The sequence below is a fragment of the Neopsephotus bourkii genome, unplaced genomic scaffold (assembly GCF_033783945.1).
Source record: "Neopsephotus bourkii isolate Nb327-2 ecotype Australia unplaced genomic scaffold, CSIRO-AGI_Nbou_v1 NB_53, whole genome shotgun sequence".
Lineage (NCBI taxonomy): Eukaryota > Metazoa > Chordata > Aves > Psittaciformes > Psittacidae > Neopsephotus > Neopsephotus bourkii.
This window is the reverse complement of record NW_026900570.1, coordinates 3,391,744-3,411,717: the sequence shown is the minus strand read 5'-3', so window position 1 is coordinate 3,411,717 and position 19,974 is coordinate 3,391,744. Positions and strand designations below refer to the sequence as shown.

The following is a 19,974-nucleotide window of genomic DNA, read 5'->3' as shown; positions in this document are numbered from 1 at the left end:
AAAAAAAAAAAAAACAAAGAAACAAAAAACCCAGAAAACCCAGAAAACCCCAGACAAAAATAGCTGACAGTACCCAGCATGTGTCACCTAGATGTGCAGACTTAGTCTGCCATACAAGAAATACTGAATCATTTTCTAATTCCCTTTAAGTATAAGAAACCATAGATTAAGGCACCTTATATATCATGTAAACTAGACAAATTAAAATACTTACTGGAATATAATCAGTAATTCTTACAATTCCATAAAAATACTTGTAAAACAAAATCCCCTCAAGAGATATGGAAACAGATGAAAGGACATTTTCACTTCTTAAGTAACAAAGGATACTTCTACTTGGGGGTCAGAGATCCTCTGTAGTACTGCAGCACCCAGCAACACAAATTAACGTAGATGCTTAAACCGGGAAAAATACTTCCAGCAGTACTTGTACACCACAAATCTTAACAATACAAGTACATCTCCTATCAGTTAAAAAACACCACCAACAGCACAGCACAATTTAATCCTGGTTCTACAGATGGTCGTACTAAATTTCATAGAATCACAGAATGTTTTGGCTTGGAAAGGACCTTAAAGTTCATTCAGTTCTAAGCCCCTGCCATGGCCAGGGACACCTTGCACTACACCAGGTTGCTCAAAGCCCCATCCAGCCTGGCCTTGAATACTGCCAGGGATGGGCCTTCTTATATAAATTTACACAGTCCTTGCCACCAGCTCCTGTTTCAGGTCAATTTGGTCTAGATGGTTAGTACGAGTCTGGCCTCCACCAGCTTCTTCTGCTGACAACTCTACTATCATGCTGGCAGGCTGCAAGAGAAGGGACTTTCCAAGTCTTTACCAACATGACTCAAGATAACTCTGAAAAGGAACCTGCATTGTGTCTAACCTACATTGCATTTAATCAAAAGCCATCTCACTCTACACGGGTATTCAAAACATTTCTGCACAGAGCTCTAGAAAAGAAAAAGGTACTAGCATTTGGACTGAGAGCAACAGCAGGGCTGCTTAACTGCAGGATCAAGTCAGTGCATATAGGTAAGGGATACCAGCCACCCCTTTGGCCAAAGGCAGGGAATTAGAGGAGGCAATATTACATGCTAAGGAGAATGGGTAGAAAAAATGAGATCTGGTTTTTGCCTTATATTTAACACTGAGGCAAAAGTTGTGAAAAATAAATAAAGCATGTGGCAGGACTAAGCACTAGAAACAGAAACTAAATGTGATCTGTGATCTTCACAGTATTCAGAGTCCAAGCAGCTTTTAATTAATTCTTCTTCAAAATCCTGTCAAAATGGACAAGATTGGCCCCCCTGCTGCTCAATTTTTTCTTTTGCCTTGTGTGGTCAAAGAAACAAAGTCATAGATTCAGCTTGTCACTAATTAAAAATTAATCAACTACCTTGATCAATGCTGAATAGCTAATTGCAATGCCTGCTTTTATTCTTCCACAGTTGGAAGGAAAACTTAAAATGGCCATGGCAATACAAAAAGAAATAACAAAGGCTACACGTGAAGAACCTGCTTTATCTTGCTAAACCCTCAGTTTCTGAAAGTTAAGATGGACAGAGCAAATCTGTTTCTGTATGCAATGAAAGAGGGGTTGCAATGTATTTAACAAAGCTAATTGCTCTTGCTTACCATGAGACTTATCTGAAACAAAACACGGTTTTATGAAAGAGCATTATGATAAAAAATATTTCATTGAGAATGCTACTGTGGGCACTGATAACCATTTGTTAAGAAGAGCTGTATACAGTGGTGACTGGCATTGTTTTGTTTCACCACATAATAAAAGAAGCTACGCATGATTGCTTTATTCAATTATTCATGAACAACAAACCTGTCACACCTCTTGCAGGCCAGTGGGATTCCTTCAGACATACTTTATAAGTATTTTTAGCCCAACAGAATCAATTTCTTTCAGCTTCGTGCAGCTTATTCTTCTGTACTTAAGTTAGCATGTCTGAGGAGGAATCAGACATACTCCAACCTAAGCTGCTGTCAGCTCTACGTGGTCAGTAAGGCCCTTAATATTTTGAAAGACCACGTGGTCATTATGCAGTTCACAATTTTAAATGCATTTAAGTTTTATGAGCCGTAGAAAAATGTTTCTAAAAAGTAGCTAAGACTCTGGCATTTTGACTTTCTCCCCATTTTACAGAGGAAAGTCTAGCCTCCAAAGCCTTGTTCAGTCCCTGTAAAGGACTGTTCACTTTGTTACAGATTACAGCAGTTCTGCAAGTTTCCTCAGTGAATGCTTCAAATAATTTAAGTAGCATTCTTCCAAAACAAACCATTTCCAATCCACCACAGCATTAAGCCCACACCACGACCTCCCGTCTTCCTCAGCATTAAACCTGAGGACAGTCTTCGCACTGATGATGCCATCTCACTATGTCCCCTCCTCTCACTTGCTTTAGAGCCCTAACAAATTAATTTGTCTTTTCATTAAGACAGAAGAAATTTGGTAGAGATACCTCCTAATGAAAGCCCCAAATCTTAAATAGGCACACTGCCATCAAGATCAGCATTGTGACTCTTCCACAACACCAGTGCTCAAGGGACACTCTGCAAGATAATAGATCCCTCCTCAAAAGATAAGGAAATCTCATTTAGATGCAGAAGTGAAATGGTAACATTTCAAACCCAGCCTGTGTCACAGAACATTCCCCTCCGATACATTGCTTAGTTCCAAAACCCACTTCCAAAGAAAATGAAACAATCTTCCCTTGTGTACAGAAAACACACCAACACTAGCACACAATCAAATCACGTGGCTTCAACTACTAAGTAAGCAGAGCTGGCTTTTAAACAAACCTTAAAAAGAGCCATCCAAACCCTTTTCTCTGACCAAATATCAGACCTATTAACTTTAAGCAAAAGGAGGTCTGTGGAGGAGTCTTTCAGACTCAAGTCACAACTTATAAAAGTATTATTTCAATGATGTTTCAGTGATAACTGCTTTGCAGTAAAGTATGACAGGAAAAATTAATTTCTGAGTAACTGCTAATAACTTACAGTTATGAAAACAAACTATGGACTATTACATCTGCTAAACCTGCTACGTCCCTTATCAGCTTAGGCCCACATTTTATTTGGGGATTGCACAAAATGAAACACACAAAAACAAACCACGACAACACACACACACAATATGAGCCTTGGAAACTTACCCCTCCTGACAACTTAATCACCCTGACTTTGCTGCCGACATGGGGCTCATCTCCACTACCACAGTTTGTCCGGTGCATGACAGTCCTTTTCACGCCAGATTTCAGTTCCTGTGGCCTTGCTTGTACCGAAGCCACTCGAGCAGTCTGTGTTGTGGGCAGCGATGCTGCAGCAGGCTTTGTCTGCAATACTTTCTGTGGCGTCTGAGGTGAACTCAAAGGTATTGTTCTAGTCTGCCTCAGCTGCTTCACTGGCTTCATCTGCTGTCCTTGATACTGCATATTTGCCCCAACCTGTGGGAAATCTGTGGGTTTGGGTTGGATATTTGGAACTACCGTATCTTGCTTTCTAACAAGGAGTCTGGTTTTCACATTTTGCCTGGTCTGTAAGCCAGAGTGGGGTATGTAAGGGCTGCCATTGGTGGGGTACTCAGACGAGTCATCCTCCTGCTGCATGTAGGACTGTTGCGTAGAAGGTTGCTGCTGCTGCTGCGCAAGTCTTTCAAGCAATTCTCTCTTTCTAGCACCAGCCTGCTGCTGCCGTCTCAGCTCCTTTTGTTTCAGGATTTCTTCTCTTAGACGCTTCTGCTCTTCTATCTTCAAGCGATACAATCTAGTTTCTTCATCTTCATCTGGATACTATACAGGAAAATACAAATGAATTTATGAAATTCTTAACTAACACCCAGCTTGGTCAAAACAACACTGAATTGTTGTTTCAGATGTTTTAAAGCTGTAACTCTCTGAAGAGCTTTTGAAATTATCCCTGATACCAAATTAAGGCTACTAGTGGAGTGTATCTGCTGGAAGGTTTTAGTTGCTATCATTACAGACAAACAGCTCAAATCTGGTTTAGGACTTAGATATACTACTTCCTAAACAGAAAGGCTTCAACACCAGCTGAAATTCTGATCAGAATATGAAAAATATTAAAATCTAATGAAGTTTTACAAATTGAAACTCATTTAGAAGTTTCTAAACCCAATTAAACTATCATCGTAATTCAAGATATCAAAATATGTTTCAAATGGAAGGTAACAATACAGAGGCAACCCACTGTCACACAGGTTTTATCTTGCTCTTTTCTGACAAAGTAACAAAAGGTAGGGTAGTAAATGACCTGAAAGGCCCTGATTAGAACTATTGATTTTTCTCACAGAATTTTCAGCCTGATCTCAAACTCATTTGTCACACAGTAATTGGTTATAATGAACAGCACAAGTCAATCTCTCTGACCTTGAACTCATGCACTCTCTTCAGAATCAAAATGTTGCCAAATGCAGTATTGGAATATTAATAGCACATAGAGAATGCCTTTAATATTCCAGCCCTGGGCTCTTCTGAAAGTATTACACACTAACAAATAACCTTTCTCAAGGTTCAACTTTGGCAGAATGGGTTCTTATGAAAAGCTATATAGATATGGACAACAGACAAGGAATGCAGATGCTCATCATCCCAGAAAAGAAACCAAATTGCTCTTTTGATATAATCACATGAATTTTTCAAAATTACAAAGCATACTTTTTTCATTATACTTTTTTCTTTTCAACCATTTGGAAGATTAAGTTAGAGATCTGACATATAGAGCCTGCTTACAAATAAGCACAACATTCTACTCAGTATATATTAATCACCCCTAACAAAAACAGGCTCTCAAATTAACAATACTTTGCATGTCAGTAAATTACAGCATAAATACTGAAGTATTTCTCAAAAACTGGGAATCCACGATGAAGTTATTTAACCTGCAGCAAACAAGTGCCAACTCTTCTCAACATAAATGCCATTTTCTGTACACATACAAGCCAAATGTGTAATTTTTCCACCCCCGTCTTAATTTAAGGGCTTTCATTCCTAGTATGCCCTAGAATCCTCACCAACCCAAGGGGAAAAACAAACAAAACAAACCAAAGAACAGAACAGATGCAACCATAAAGTTGGTTCACAGATATAAAAGTACAGTTGTCATATTTGTACTCACAGAATCCAGATGCACAAACCCTGAATGGCTGTTTTCTACAGCAGTAACTGCTTCTTTCCTGAGCATGTATTGATAGGGATTATTCCCACAATTACTAAAAAACAGCTGCATGTCTCACATTAGACATCCAGCCTAAACAATGGCTAAGACTCCTGTAAAACTGGATTTTCAAAATTCGTATTTTTATATTTTTATTTATTTATTTTTATTTTTTTTTAATTCAGGGATGAGGCCTAACACTTTCCTTTTTATGAGACTGCATCACACACTAAAAGGTTCTGATCTTCTATACTTTTCAGACTATGGTGGTGGTGGTAATTAATGATTAATCACTGTAAGAACCAGATTACAGGTCACTGTTGACAGACAGTACCAGAAGCGTGCTCCTACAGAAGGAAATTCAAATATTTCATCTTATATTGAAAACTGGTGCTGGATTGTAGTTAAAAAACAACTACTATCCTTACAAAATACAGTCAAAGGGTAAGGCCCTTTAGTTTTCATACGATGAGAAAATACAGATAAGATACAGACAGGAGGATGATATGCTGTTATGCCGATCCTGATGCAGAGAATAAAATTTTCAGCCATTTTCAGAGACAGTAAATATATCTCAGTTACTGAAACTGCCCAAACAGAAATCATGTTTAACTTAATGAATTAGTTTATCCATTTGCTTCCCTTCAAAGCATAATATTCAACATTTTACCTACACAGGTTTGAGGGATTCCAGCACGCCAGTACCAAATTTACCTTTGGAGGCAGCAGTGTATTTTTAACTTACATTCAACTTAAGATGTTAATACCAGCACAAGTCTGCATAAGACCAGCTCTTCTATGAGCTGTCTTTTATTATTAGGACTGTCTGCTCATTTTATCATCTAAAAAGCTCTGAAGGCCTCAGAAGAGTAGATCACTATGTATAACTTCCAAACACTACCTCAAAGTTACACATAGCAGCACAGATATGTGAACTTTGCAGCACACTTAAATGAGTCTTGCTAGTAGACAGTAAATGAACATCCTGAGGGACTCCAACCAATACAGCCATACAACACCCCTTGAACAGATATGCTGATTTCAACTACACTAGCATTAAACACAGAAGACAACTGACAAACTGTAACACCAACACATATGAAATTAGATGAATGTTTAGTAGAATATTCAGGCAACTTGAGCTCAAATACAATCTGAAATTTTCCTTTCAGGAACTCAACTCAATACTTGCAAAATTAGTAATAATCCTAAGAAGTCACTCCCTTCTTAAAGAATAATCTTAAACATCAAGGGGCAAGAGCTCTGAGGTTATTTCACAACTGCAGATCAGCCTGTTAATGGGCTATAGGTAGACCTACATCCTTCACCATCATAAGCAAATTGCTACTACTACTCTCAGTAAAATACCCTTGCAGCTAGAGGAAGACCAAATAATTTAACGGCTTGATGATTAACAGAGTATCTGCATTAGGAGTCAGGTTTAACTGAAACTAGTTGTACAATGACCCAACAGAACAGATTCAGAATGGCAGCAAGTTCTTTACTAGGATGAAAACAGTGGCAATTAAGTCCTCTGCTGATCAGCTTTAAAAGTACCTTATGTATACTGTATTACAGAGTGTGGGTGTGCGTACATATATGACCTATGGTATGTAATAAGGAGCTTCATCGTACAGAACAGGCAAGACACTACTTTGGGTCAAAATGGAAACAGTAAGTGATACTGACTGATAATGATTTTCATCCTCTTAGTTTAATAAGCCCAACACACATTTTTCTAACAGGAAATAAAAAATGCATTTTGCCTCCCCCCACCAGAAAAAAAAAAACCAAAAAAAAAACCAAAAAAAACCCACAACTGGGAAAGAGTAGATATGCTTCAAAGTTGTCATAAAGTTCAAAGCTTGTGTTTGCTGCCAAACCCAACATTATCTGTAGGTGAAGAAGCAGAAAAAAATCTCAGAGCAGCCTTTTTTTTGGATAAACTACTGATACGTCACACTTTGTAGAAAATTCCACAACATGAAAAAAATGGTATATTGGATACAGCTCTTCCTTTTACAGAATGCTACAGAGTATAAAAGGCCAGAGATGCAAATCAGTTCCCTTGGCTTTGTGAAAGTCTTTTTTATTGTTGTTGTTGGGTTTGGGGAGTTTTGTTTTTTGTTTAGGGGACAGCCTCATCCATCTTTGAACAGTCTGTGAGCACAATATATTTCATTCTGGTTTGAAGGGAAGACTGAGCCTTAGGTATATGCTTTTCTTCTGCCCCAAGATCCAAAGCAGCTTTGATGGCAAGCGCCAAAAGAAAATGTTACGGGCAGCTTTTCTGAGTTTAGCTGAGGAGCAGCAGTAAGACAAGTATCTGTCCTCCATCGCTCTCCAGGAGAACTTAGAATGGCACTATTAACTGAGGAAAAGACAGCAAAGACATGCTCTAAACCAAGGAAATAAAATTTCTGGTGAAATTTAAGTCTGAGTATTATTAGCTTGCTTTTCATATAGCAGATTAAACAACTCATCCCACAGCTTTTCAGAGCTTTGCAGGCTTTATTACTAGTTAATAGAACCATTGAGTCATAAGGACTGCAAGTGTTCTAGTTTGCTACCAGGGAACAAAAACAAAATCATGCAACCAGGATCACTTGTGTCCCTCAGCAGAATGGGTGCAAGGACAGAGTAATCAAAATGGTTTGATCTGTGACATAAACACAATCTATTCAGCAGGCTCATAGCTATTTTTTTCAGTTGTAACATTAGAAACAAAAAGAGGCTAGAATAATTTGTCAAAAAAAAAAAAGTCTTCATAAAAGTTAAGGCCTGATCCAAGTTGCATCATTTATCTGCTTGCGTTCAAAACCACAAAGCATCTTAAATAAAGGTATCTACATACACATCACATATTTCATGTTGCTGATATCAGTTCCCGAACCCTCAGAAGCTATGAGTCACCCTACCAAACACAGGAGCTGCACATCTTGGACAAGCAGAAAGAGAATTAAGAAGTTTAAGTAACTCTGAGAAGCACACTGCCCTCTTGCGATCTTTCAACTGGAAAAAAAAACCATCATGATAAAGAAGAGCCTTCTAAGCACAAGACAGAAGGCACCATTGCAAAAATTTAGAAATCAAGCCTATTTAAACTGGACAAAACTCAATTTCTCAGGTAGTTAATTTCCAAAAAGATGAAAAGATGTAGTTACATTTGGTATTATGAGTTAATGTAGCTACTATTTTTCATACTGTGAGCCTTGCTAAAACAAACAAACAAGACAGCAATATAAAAATCCAACAACCCAACTACAAAATTCACTGGATTTGGGAGAATGACATGTGAAGATTTCAGTATAACAGGGCTATTTACTGCAAAATAAGTAGTTAACATCAATACAGTTACGATTATGCAGCATTAATTTCTCTTGTTTTGAGCTCCAATACCCATTTCATCTGAATAGCTTCACGCCACCTTTCCACATTCTGCCCCTCCTTTAAATCCAAACATTCTTAATATTATTCTTCTAATATTGTCTCAATTCCTCTTATGCTGAACTGACCTCAACATGAGCAGAATTAGGCCCACAGTCATCACCCACAATTTCTGGTTCCACTGACAGAATGATTTTTCAGACTGAGGGTATGTGAGTCTGAATCTGGAAGAATTACAGCTATTCTGAACAAAGGCACTGTAAAATCAGTATTTTGTAGCCTCACAGGAATGGGAACATAAGCATACCATTAGTAAAGTAGAAAGAGTTTTTAATCTTCTACTCAGTCAGGTTGCAAACCTTTCAAGTATCTGTTTTGAAGGTGAGCAAAATCTCTAATAGCCAGCACTGCTATTTTTTTGGTGCTTCCTGAAATGATAGCACATTCATAAATATGGCCACTGACTCTTCAGGAAGAAGGTTACAAAGAGAAGTCTTAATAATTTTCCAGTTGAAGACACTTGCAAAATAACCTCCCCAGTTCACTTATGAGCAATGCAGCTTGAAAAGATGACAGAACTGAACTCTTTCTCATCTTCATAGGGAGCTGAGGAACAGGACAAAGTTAGCTAATCAGAAGAAAAACACATGAAAAAAGACTGGAGAACATTACAATCTAAGGAGAGAAATGTAACAACATACATTGTAACAATGAAGAATATGATTAAATGCTTGGGAATGAACATTACTAGTGAAGCAGTCTTGTTTGCAGAACTGACTAAGCGGCATCAGTGAACAAGACTACCACAGTAGTGGCGTAGCTGAGGAGGTACAACTGCTACTACACTGCTGCAGCACGAGGCTCTCTTTCACATTCCCTTTGGGGAAAGAATGGGTCTGTGTGGGCACACATTCACACACTTCTCTAGCCCTTGGTAAGTGTACCTGTAAAGGCTTTACTTCTACAGTTAATAACTTGAAACTCCAGGAGACGCCATTTTTTCCAAGACAGCCTTTTTTTTTTTTTTTAATCCTGTTTTGCAAAAACTGACATAAAAGAGGTATCAAACTGTTTTAAAAGATAGCTTTGACATAACAATAAGGCTTTATTTTAAAACACTAAGAATTCACACAAGCAAGATTAGTTTGTCTTGTAACTATAAATTGGCAAAGATATGTTTACAACTTAAACTGGAGAGAACAAGATGACTGCTTTGGGTTTTTTTGATTTGTTTTTTTGTTTGTGGGGTTTTATGTTTGGTTAGGGGTTTTTAATTAATTTGATTAAGAGAGGTGAAAAAATACTAACTTGTCTAAACACTGCCAGAGATACTTTGGAATTAATGCCTTAATTTTTATATGACTACACTGGAAAAACTTTAAGATGTCTTAGATGGAGAGGCCCGTAGCTGATTTGCTCCAAAATTTACCTTACTAATGGCCTGACAGACAGAGGCTTCTCTAAAAGGCATTGCATTTCTGTGGCTCTGGTTATTCCAAGAGACAGACTTCAGAGGAAGGGGATTACTTCAGTCATTTTTTCAATGACTGAAATTTGCATCGTGATGAAAATTAAAAGCTGAAAAAAGGATTTTTTTAAATATTTCCATTGAGAAGCAAGTGCACAAGAGGTCAAACACTGCTAGCTATGGGTTTCTTTTGTGCCTCACTTACGAGTTATGACCATCCTTAATTCAAGAACAAGATGAAAAAGCTTAAAGCAGCTTAAAGAGAATACAGTATTACCACAATTAAAGCTTTCAACAGTTGTTGAAGAAAACCTGGTCCTTGAGACAAGATTCACAGTTATCTAAACTATAAAATTTACAGTTCTGCTCAGAACAAACTGACACTCCGAAATTATACAGGGTGCATTCAGCCATCATGTTCCTCTTGTATCTCCTGACATTCAGGATTAACAGCACCATCAGTGCAATCCTATCCACTCTCTCAAGCTAGCAGTGGGAATGGAAAGTCTTCTCTAGCTTCTGGGAGAATCTGTGCAGGGAAATTGTCATCTGTTCACACTGCATGATGTAGTTGAGGCCCAAAATATTGGCATCTCATTTTTTTGATTGCGAAGAAGTACTAGCAGAGCTAACAGTAAAATTTTCTCCAAAATGGAAAACTTAAGAGCATCTCCTATTCTCCTTCATGCCAAAAGTTTTCATAAAACACAGATTTTCTTCTTCAAGAGCAAGAAGCTCCATCAACAGTGGAGCTGCAACCCCCTGCATGACTGCTCAAGACCCTAAAGGAGACTTAACAGCCTAAAGGACAAAAGCATGAGAAAATCAGCTCACAGGTATCCAAATAGCCTCCTCTTTTTTCAGCCATACAGCATTATAGGAAATTGAAGAGAAGAGGCCTTCTGACTTAGAGAATGTAATTACTGGGAGAGAAAAAAAAAAAAAGGGATCATAATCCTGGAAGGCAAGAATAGGCACAATGGGTATTTCAGAGGCTTGCATCATCAATGACCCTTATTCACCCTCTGTCTTTCATAGTACAAATGACTCCTCATCCAGCAAAACAGATTCACCACAGCCCTGCCAACCTTCCAGATGTCTTTTTTAATTTTTTTTTTTTTTTTGGTCAATGAAGACTGATTTTGCTATCACACTAAAGAAAAGTACAACTCAGAAGGGAGGCCTCTAGTGGTACCAAAATTTATTGGGCGAATAATGCATTAAATGTGCTTACAGGTCACAAGTCAAAACTAGAAGTTTTAGAAAGGTGGGAGTTTTTTGTTTCTTGGTGGGTTTGATTGTTTGTTTGTTTTGGTTTTGTTTCTAAATGAAGGATTTTGTTTTACAAAGCCTTACCTCTGGTTCAGATTTTACTTCTGATTTTGCTTGGCCCACTGGTGGGATTGCTTTGGCTTTCATCTCAGGCCTTCCCTGTGAGTTTCCAACACCAGCTACAGACTTGGTGGCAGACATCGTACTGGTAATGGGTTTGACCTGAGCAGCTGGGGTGGAGGTTCGTCTGTTGTTGTTCATTTCCATAGCATGTGATGGTGCTATTGGCAATTCACGCAAGTTACTATTTCTTGGAGCAGTTGACTGTAGCTGCTGATTTGGACGCTTGACAATATTTTGTGATGGTGTACTCTGAAAAGTAGAAAGGAAAAAACCTGCAGACTTCTACTACAAATCCGACTGAAGTGCTTCGTGTTTCACATTTTCATGATTTTGAAGAGCCACAGTAGAAATGAGACTATTTTAACAATAGTCTTAGAGCTTGGGTTTGTTTTTTTAACTAAATGCAAAACTGAATCTTTTTTAACTTCTTTCTCAGAAATCAGCTGCACTGTGTGATTTCATTTCCTAATCAAAGCAATTAGTTTGAACTATAGTCTCATTATCTCAAGCACTGCCACAGACTGTTGTGCTACCCAACCAACAGAATATGCTGCACAAAGGCAAAGTCACAAGACATGAGTGGCACTATCTGAACCAGAAAGCTTATTTGCAGTGATACAGAGAGGCCTTCAAATTAAAAGACAGTGCCAGAGAATTGCGCTCCCACACAACCACAGGCTACCAGCAGTTCTGAAGTCTTATTTGGTAAATCTATCCTTCAGAAACCCTTTACTGCCAGTTTTTGGGCAACTGAATCATCTCTTACTGGACCCAGATCAAGAAAAACACCAAAGACTGGAGAAAAAAGTTAAAAGGGAAAGATACAAGTGCTATTTTTGGATGCAGTGCTATCATCCAAGTGCTATCAGTTGGATGTTATAAAATGATCAAAGCAGAAAAGGAGCAAGAAATGGTGAAAGAAGGGAACAGAGTAGGAAGGAAATAAATGCGACTGGAAAACCATGCTGGTGAGATTTGAAGCCTGTGCTTACATGTCTGCTACTCATGCAGAACTACACAAGGCAACAACATTGACATATGTGTTACTTACATGCCTTGGCTTCATTGGACCCTGTCGTGGCTGACACTGCATCCTGTTGTTATTTGGTGGCTGCTGCTGTGTGGCCTGCATGTGAGGCCTGAACTGTGGCTGGTTCATAGGCATCAAGGGCTGTGGTGGCCCTTGAAGATGATGATGGTGTTGCTGCTGCGGCTGCTGGTGATGGTGTTGCTGCTGCTGGTGATGGTGCTGCTGAGGTTGAGGTTGTGGCTGAGGCTGTAATGGAGGATGCAAGGGACCCTTCACATGAACAAAAAGATTATTTGGTTTTAGTTTCAAGGTAATAAACTCCTGAAAGATAGCTCCAGCCTTCCAAGTCCTCAAAAATATCTGTAAGCAGCTATGGACTAGGGTAAACCAAAAGTATACTGAGTAAAAACCAGACTAACAGAAGCTGTACAGGGTTGTTGTTCTGCACTTAAACCTGTGTAAGTCAAGAGCTGAAATGGAAAAAGACACCTGCAAAGGTTTCTGCCCTCTGTCCGCTTTTTTAATTACTTTTAAATGTGTTTGTTTGTTTGGGTTTTTTTTATGATTTTCTCCTTCTCCAGCATCATCAGACTTCAGGCTTCCCCCACACTCAAAGCGCAGACACTATGAGAAAACCCCACATAAATCCCACAGAACATGCAAAGCCCTATACATCACTCTGCACAACCCCAAAATCATTTATCCACTTCAAACATCACTTCAGCTTCCTCCCGGTTTGCAGGAGGCCCCCGGCTCCCTGCCGGGCTCCGCAGGTGAGCGGCAGAGGGCGCTCCCGCCCTCCTGCTTACCGGACCGGGGCCAGACCGGGGCCACTCTCCCTGCTTCTGTGGAGCTAATGCAATTTCAGGATCCAGGGCTGGGCTGCAGTCTCACTCTCTGAAATGCATTAGGTGCTGCCAACTAGGTAGAAAATTAATCACTTTTTCAGGTACAGCAATTAAAAGTACTACACGTCCATCTGCCTCCTACCTGTAATCTTAACTAACTCTTACTTGAGCCACATTACTCCTTACATGGCAGCACTGGGCCACTTCAAGTGCTCCTCACAGGCCCCTTGCCACTGCAGACCCATACCTGCATGGTGGGCTGTGTGTGTGCAGCAAGGAAGGGCTGTCCTGGAGCCTGCAGGAACTGTTGTCTCGGAGGGATGAACGGCCGTGGATTTGCTGAACCTGGCTGATTGAAGTGGAGAATTCCCACAGGACCTTGAGGCTGCATGTTTGGGCGAACCGGTCGCTCCCTGGGGAACACGGGTTGCTGGCCCTGCTGGCTGAATGCTGGCCCGGGCTGGCTGAATGGCATTGGACTTTGGGTAGGGACAGGATGTGCACTATTAAGAAGTGGAGGAGGTGGCGGTGGTGGGGGGCTTCGCTGCTCAAATAAGGGATGACTTGGAAACCTTGGATCTGTGGAAATCAGGTAAGCAATTAAATGACAACTTCCCTGGGACACAAACATGTTCTGAAATGTAATGCTCTATACTGATTTGGAAGAGTTACCTGAAATCTGCAGAAAGCAAAACCGTATGGGATGTTTTAATTTTAAAAGCTACCTTCAAGGCTATGTTCCTCTTGCTTCTGCCACTTGTGTATAAAAGGAATTGATGCCTGAAAGACCTGCACAACTGGTACTTCGATGGAATTAGCAATATCTTTTTAAAATTCTACTTTAATGAAATCAAAGGAGGATTCCAGGGATTAGAGTATACCTATACATGCACTTAGTAGCTATTTTATTTGCTACATTGTATCATTTTAGGTAACCTGAACAGATTTCTTACAAAACACACATTTTCCAGGTTTTTAAAAACTTACTGGTAGAAACTAAAGCTCATGGAGCGTACTAGTAACGTAACAAATTACATACAATTGTATTGCAACCATCACTTACACACTGACTTCACTTTTTATCTGTATAAAAATATCCAGGTTGACGGCAGTTACACACACGAGACATTACATCAAAGCAGTAAAACCATACAGACCACTGGAATTTTTGACATGTACTAGTCTGGCTACATCAAACAGGATCTTCCAGCCTTCACGTTCTTACAAACACTTCACATTGTATGATACAACTTACACTGCATAGCTGCTTTACAAAAAGTGAATTGTGTATGTTAATGGAAAGGCTTACCTGCTATGAAGAAAGGATCTCTTTCCTGAGGAGGTGGAGGAGGGAGTGGTGGCGGCGGTGGTGGTGGCCCTCTCCACTGGTCCTGGATTGGCAGCCTTGGGGCTTGGGAGAAGTTGGTGGGAACTGGTCCAGGCGTATGCTGCTGAAAGTCTGGAGGGCCCTATTTTATAAGGCAGAGCTAAGATTAACATCCAGGAATTTATCTATTGCCTGCTATAACTTCTCTTAAAAGTACAGTTGTTTTATGAATTATCTCCTACCATCTGCACAAATTGGCAGCCCTTAGTGAGTCATTCTTTCACAATGGAAGATCTATTAAACCCCAGTACAGTATCTTGAAATGAATTCACCATGTTTCAATAATCACTTCTCAAGCTTATTGCAATCCATGCAATTATTGACCTTCTTTCCCATTAATCCAAAAAAAATCTGAATGTCTACTTTAGAAGACATTCCTGACATTTATCTCCTTAAACCACGATATTCTTTACCATCTATTTAGTACAACGTAAGCTACAGAAGTGAAGCAGCTTTACTACAAAAAAAAAAAAAAAAAACAAAAAAAAACGGTGGGGTGGGGGAGGACAATTTATGGCATCCAGGAAATTAAAGGAAACATCTTTTAAAATAAATGACAGTAGAGTCACACTTCTGTCTATTCACAATGTACCATCTAAGGCATTATAAGCAAGAGTACAAAATTATCTTTCCTCTAGTAAGGTGGGTCTGTTGGGATTTTTTTCATTCAAATGTGAAATGAGCCTTTATATATTGCAGAAAGCAGGACGGCAATCCAAAAGAATAACATAAGCCAAAAGCGTAATTTTCCAGAAGGCACACTTGAGTAAGTCACACTATCATTTCTTCTTTTATATATAAATTGATAAAATACGTTAGCAATGTCTGATAAATGGAAGAAGCTTCGCTTCACAAAAATTATTATATGCAAAAGTATTTCCTTATTATGATTAAAACAAATAACTAAGGTCATCTATGAACATCTTTGCTTTCCTCTTTTTACAGATTCTGCAATCAGTAGTGGCATCTGTTCTGTTTACATTTGATGCTCACCTTAAAGCTTTTCAAAACAGAATTCAGGTCAAACTCTCCCTGCTAGACTGAAAGTCATCAGCAAAGGATGCATACAACTACACTGCAGTGGCTTATAATTTGCTATACCAACAGTATGTGCAGTCTCACACTATCCTATTTGTACTGCAAAAAATATGAGCAAAAGCAAGTTTTCACATAGTAAAAATAGGTATTTACCCTGGAAAATGAAGTTTACTCACTACTGAAGTAGCACAAGACAAAGCTGCTTCACATCCTCCTACCAGCACAATACATGTGGGATTCACAAGGCCCAAGCCAGTAGCTGAGAGGCACTGGGGATCACAGCCATTATTAAATCTCTGGCCCTCTTTAAACATCTGCACAGGGATACGTAAGATACTAAGACCTCTTACTTAGAAGCAAGACTGTGACTACTTATGTCATTATACAGCCATCACTTGTAAATACTTTATCATTCCTTGAGATTAAAGGGTCTACATCCCGTTGCCAGTGCTCCTAGTCAGCCAGTCTCCTCTGGGTTTTCATTTAGTGGAAAGACATAATATTACACTCAAGCATGACAGTCCTCGTAACATACGTAGTTTGTAAGAGGAGGTGCTACACTTCTACGAGTGAACAGTTACCAACACAAAATACTCTTGCTACCTTGGAAGAGACTAATGACTTTGTATTTTCACAGGCTGTCTGCAAACAGCAGCAGCTGGAGGAAGGGCAAGCTATTTGGGATGGAAAAAGTGACATTTATTTGTCCCATCAAAATCCATTCAGAGTTAGCTGAACAAGGCTGTTCAGCTGCATTGCCCTTCCCTGTGCTTAGCTGGACAGCAGTGGCTGCTTGCCAAAAGAGCAACTGAACACAAACCTTCAGGACCCTGACCCTTTGCTCATAAAATACAACTCTTAACACGACTGCATGGAGAATCTGACAGAGGTACTTTCAAACTAAGGTTAAATGCACTCCCTCATCTTGGAAGCCATGGTGATAAAAGCCTATTTCTCAATACACTGCTCTTACAGCCATGCTAGGGAATACACAGCGCTTCTGCTAGCTGCACAGCCTTGAGGGAGGCATCCTGCAAACCAGCTGGTATTCAGCTATTTAGTTATTAGTTTATCAGTGCATGAGGTCATTGCAACATAGGCAAGGGAAAAACCAGTTCATCAGGGCAGTTTCACACAAGACAGTTTTAATCTTGCGTCATATTTACAGCATACAGTCACACAAGCATGTCACACCTGGGGAGAGAAAACAGTCTGAACAGACAACCTGCTTTTTCCTATTTTTGGAGCACTTGGCTTCGAAGCTCTGCAATTTTCCCTGTATTTTTCTCTAGACACACTATATACCTATATGTATCTTAGTTGTTTCTAAAATAGCCAGCAAAAAAAAAAAAATTATGTGGAAACTACTGCAACATGAGCTAATAAAGCATACTTATCACATATTTGCCTTGTGAACTGAAGAACTGGCAGCAGTAACGATCTGTCTGGGCTTACTTCCAAGCACCAAATGGCACTACAGCAACCACAGTCTTCTCTGCCTGCTTCTTCCTAACTCAATGTACTCTGCCCTGGTTGAGGTATCAGACACCAGTCTCTCCGCTTGCTCTCAAATGTCAGTTTTAGTGCTAGGTTACAAAATACAGACTGAGGTTATGAAATAAAGCAGGTATCTCTGTTTCTATGACCAAATTTGTAACACAGTATCAAGCATCTTCCCCAATATAATTCTGTGTCCAATTAGCTTTACTGTTCTTTTGGCCCTGCTTGTTCTTCAGATACGTTCTCTCACTCGCATTTCATCTTCTCCTCTGCTGTTGCCTAACCCCAGCATGGACCCAGCTTTCCAGCTACCTGACTCCATGCTGGCAGTCCTGTCTTGCAGCAGCCAGTCAGAAGTTCTTATTTATCTCAGGCAGATCCTGGATGCTTGCCTATACACTTAGTTCAGGCAATTCCCAGTCCTTTGCCTGTCAGGGAAGGAGTAAATGAAAGTACAGGTTGAAAAAGATCCTCTACTTACGTTTTAAATATATACTTCTTCATACCAGCTTGCTGTCTCCTGCCAACCTGTACCCTCATCATTATGCCCAGATATACCTCATCCCAAAGCAGCACCAAACTGCAAATGTGTGGAAAGGCCTGTTGAATTTCACACAGGTCTTACATACCAAAACATCCCCAGTGCAGCCAAACTCAATCTTCTTCCTTGAAAACTTGGGCAATAATGAAATGTTTGTAAATATTTTTCCATCATTTCAATCTTGGAATGAAACTATTTGGAAAATTTCAACCAAAGCAATTCAAATTGAGGCAGACAACCAACGTATCATCTTGGTTCAAGGCATAGAAGCTTGGTAGTACTACTACACACGCTGAGAGCAGCTGTGTATTTCCCATAATAAGGAAACTTTAAATCCTCAGAAATAAGCTTAAGTTTTAGAACAGAGTAATACAAGGAGGTTTTAGAGCTATGAAAGGTCGCCCTTTAAAAAAAGTGATACTATAGTTTATTCACAAAAATATTCCAGAAGCCAATAACCAGAAAGATACTTTACTGCTACAAATATATACAATACTGATTTCAAGCTCCCTTCATTACTAAGGTGTTCGTCCACCCAGCTAAATTTAAGCAACAAATATTTACTGTTCTCTAAACACTTTCAATAATTTTAAGACAAACTAACTGTTATCCAACTGTTACCCAAAACTCCCAACAAATGCCTACCAAGAAACACTGAGAAAACATCTTTTTTTCCTCTAGTTTTATTAGTGGTGTTCCCATACAAGTATATCCCACAACACAAGTCTGGGTCAAAATAACTGAAACCAGTCCAACAAAATCAGAGTGAGAAGGAATTATTGGATGTTTGGAACGTTTCCTACTGACCTCTCTTTTTTCTGTCCTTAAGAATTTGGGAGGTTGGTTGGTTGGTTGGGGTGCGGGGTTTTTTTCCACTTTTAAGTAAGATTCCAGTTAAACTTTGTGGCTCAGAAGTTTTTAAAGACAGCAAATAAATACTTTCCAATCCTAAAGCCAACCCCTCCTTCTCCATTTTGCATTAAAAGTAACATGAAGATCCTTTTTATATCCTGCAATGAACGTACGTTGTCCCCCTCTGTCAGGATTCATTAGTGCCAAAACAATGACACTTCCCTGCCAGAAAGCTTACCCCATGCACAGAGTTGGGTTTTCTGAAATCTAAGTTTCAAAAATGGTAAAACTATGAAAATATGGCTGACATAAGTCACACCACAGTATGTACATGCACAGTACACACATGCTATACAGGCAATTGAGTATCGTTAAGAAATGCTTACTTACCTGATCACTGTACAGATTTTAACTTCATGTGTATGACATTTTGAAGAATTACTAAAATATGACAGATCACATTTCTTGGCTGATAACCACAGGCCCATCATGCAAAATTAATTGCAAAGACATCTGTTGTTTGCTGAAAAACGAATTACCAATATTTGCTAGTTTGATTCTCTCAATTAGTTTGATCCTCTTCCTTCTAACATCTGAGAAAAAGACTGACCTCTACTTTTTCCCCTAAACCAACTTAGCTTCTGCTATCCCTAAAGAGTGAAATAAAATTCTGCCCTAAATTACAGTAACATGGGTAGGGAGAATCTTGTATTTTCAGATTTTTACATTGCTGAGACTTTTTGTCTGGAAAAAAGCTTTCAGGGCAATTCCAACAAGAAGTTGATGGTGTGATGGATTAATTTCATACATTATATATGAAACTTAAAACTTTTTAGGTTCAACTAGAACTACTACTTCCAAACACAAATTACTTTTTTTTTCCTAATTTGTAAGAAAATATGTAAACTATAGTGAATATTTTTCTAAGTTATGATGTGCTTGTCTAATATTCTGAAATACCACAACATTTTATTTTTTTATCCAGTTCAATAGGAACAATTCTACAACTTCATCTTTTACTAATGTTGAATTCCAACTTTCCTAAAGTTAGTACAAAGTAATGGAACACTTCTCCATTACTTACCCTTTTTTAGGGTGGGTTTGTTTGTGGGTTTTTGGTTGTGGTTTTGTTCGTTTTCTTTTCCCTTAACAGTACTTAAACTATAACTCTAGGAGTGGATTATTTCCCCATTAGAGTTGAACTCTACATTCAGCAAGTATCTGCTATGATTAACCCCCAAGTGCCCTCTGGTATTTTGTAGTAAAGACCACTCAGAGGTATTTAACTTTAAAAATTAATGAAGAGCAGGTGCAAAAGGCAGTTTTCATAAT

At 39.1% G+C, this 19,974-nt stretch overlaps 1 protein-coding gene across 7 annotated transcripts in view; it reads right to left on the bottom strand.

The window, feature by feature from the left end:
• Positions 1-19,974, bottom strand: part of RBM33 (RNA binding motif protein 33) — a 106,724-nt gene that overhangs the window by 27,020 nt on the left and 59,730 nt on the right. For all 7 annotated transcript variants that reach the window (XM_061349313.1, XM_061349319.1, XM_061349336.1 and 4 more), the window contains exons 11-15: positions 14,634-14,793; positions 13,572-13,903; positions 12,498-12,746; positions 11,408-11,695; positions 3,177-3,812 (exon numbers count right to left, since the gene is read on the bottom strand). In XM_061349313.1, the coding sequence (XP_061205297.1) occupies positions 3,177-3,812; positions 11,408-11,695; positions 12,498-12,746; positions 13,572-13,903; positions 14,634-14,793 (1,665 nt within the window). The remainder of the gene's footprint in view (positions 1-3,176; positions 3,813-11,407; positions 11,696-12,497; positions 12,747-13,571; positions 13,904-14,633; positions 14,794-19,974) is intronic.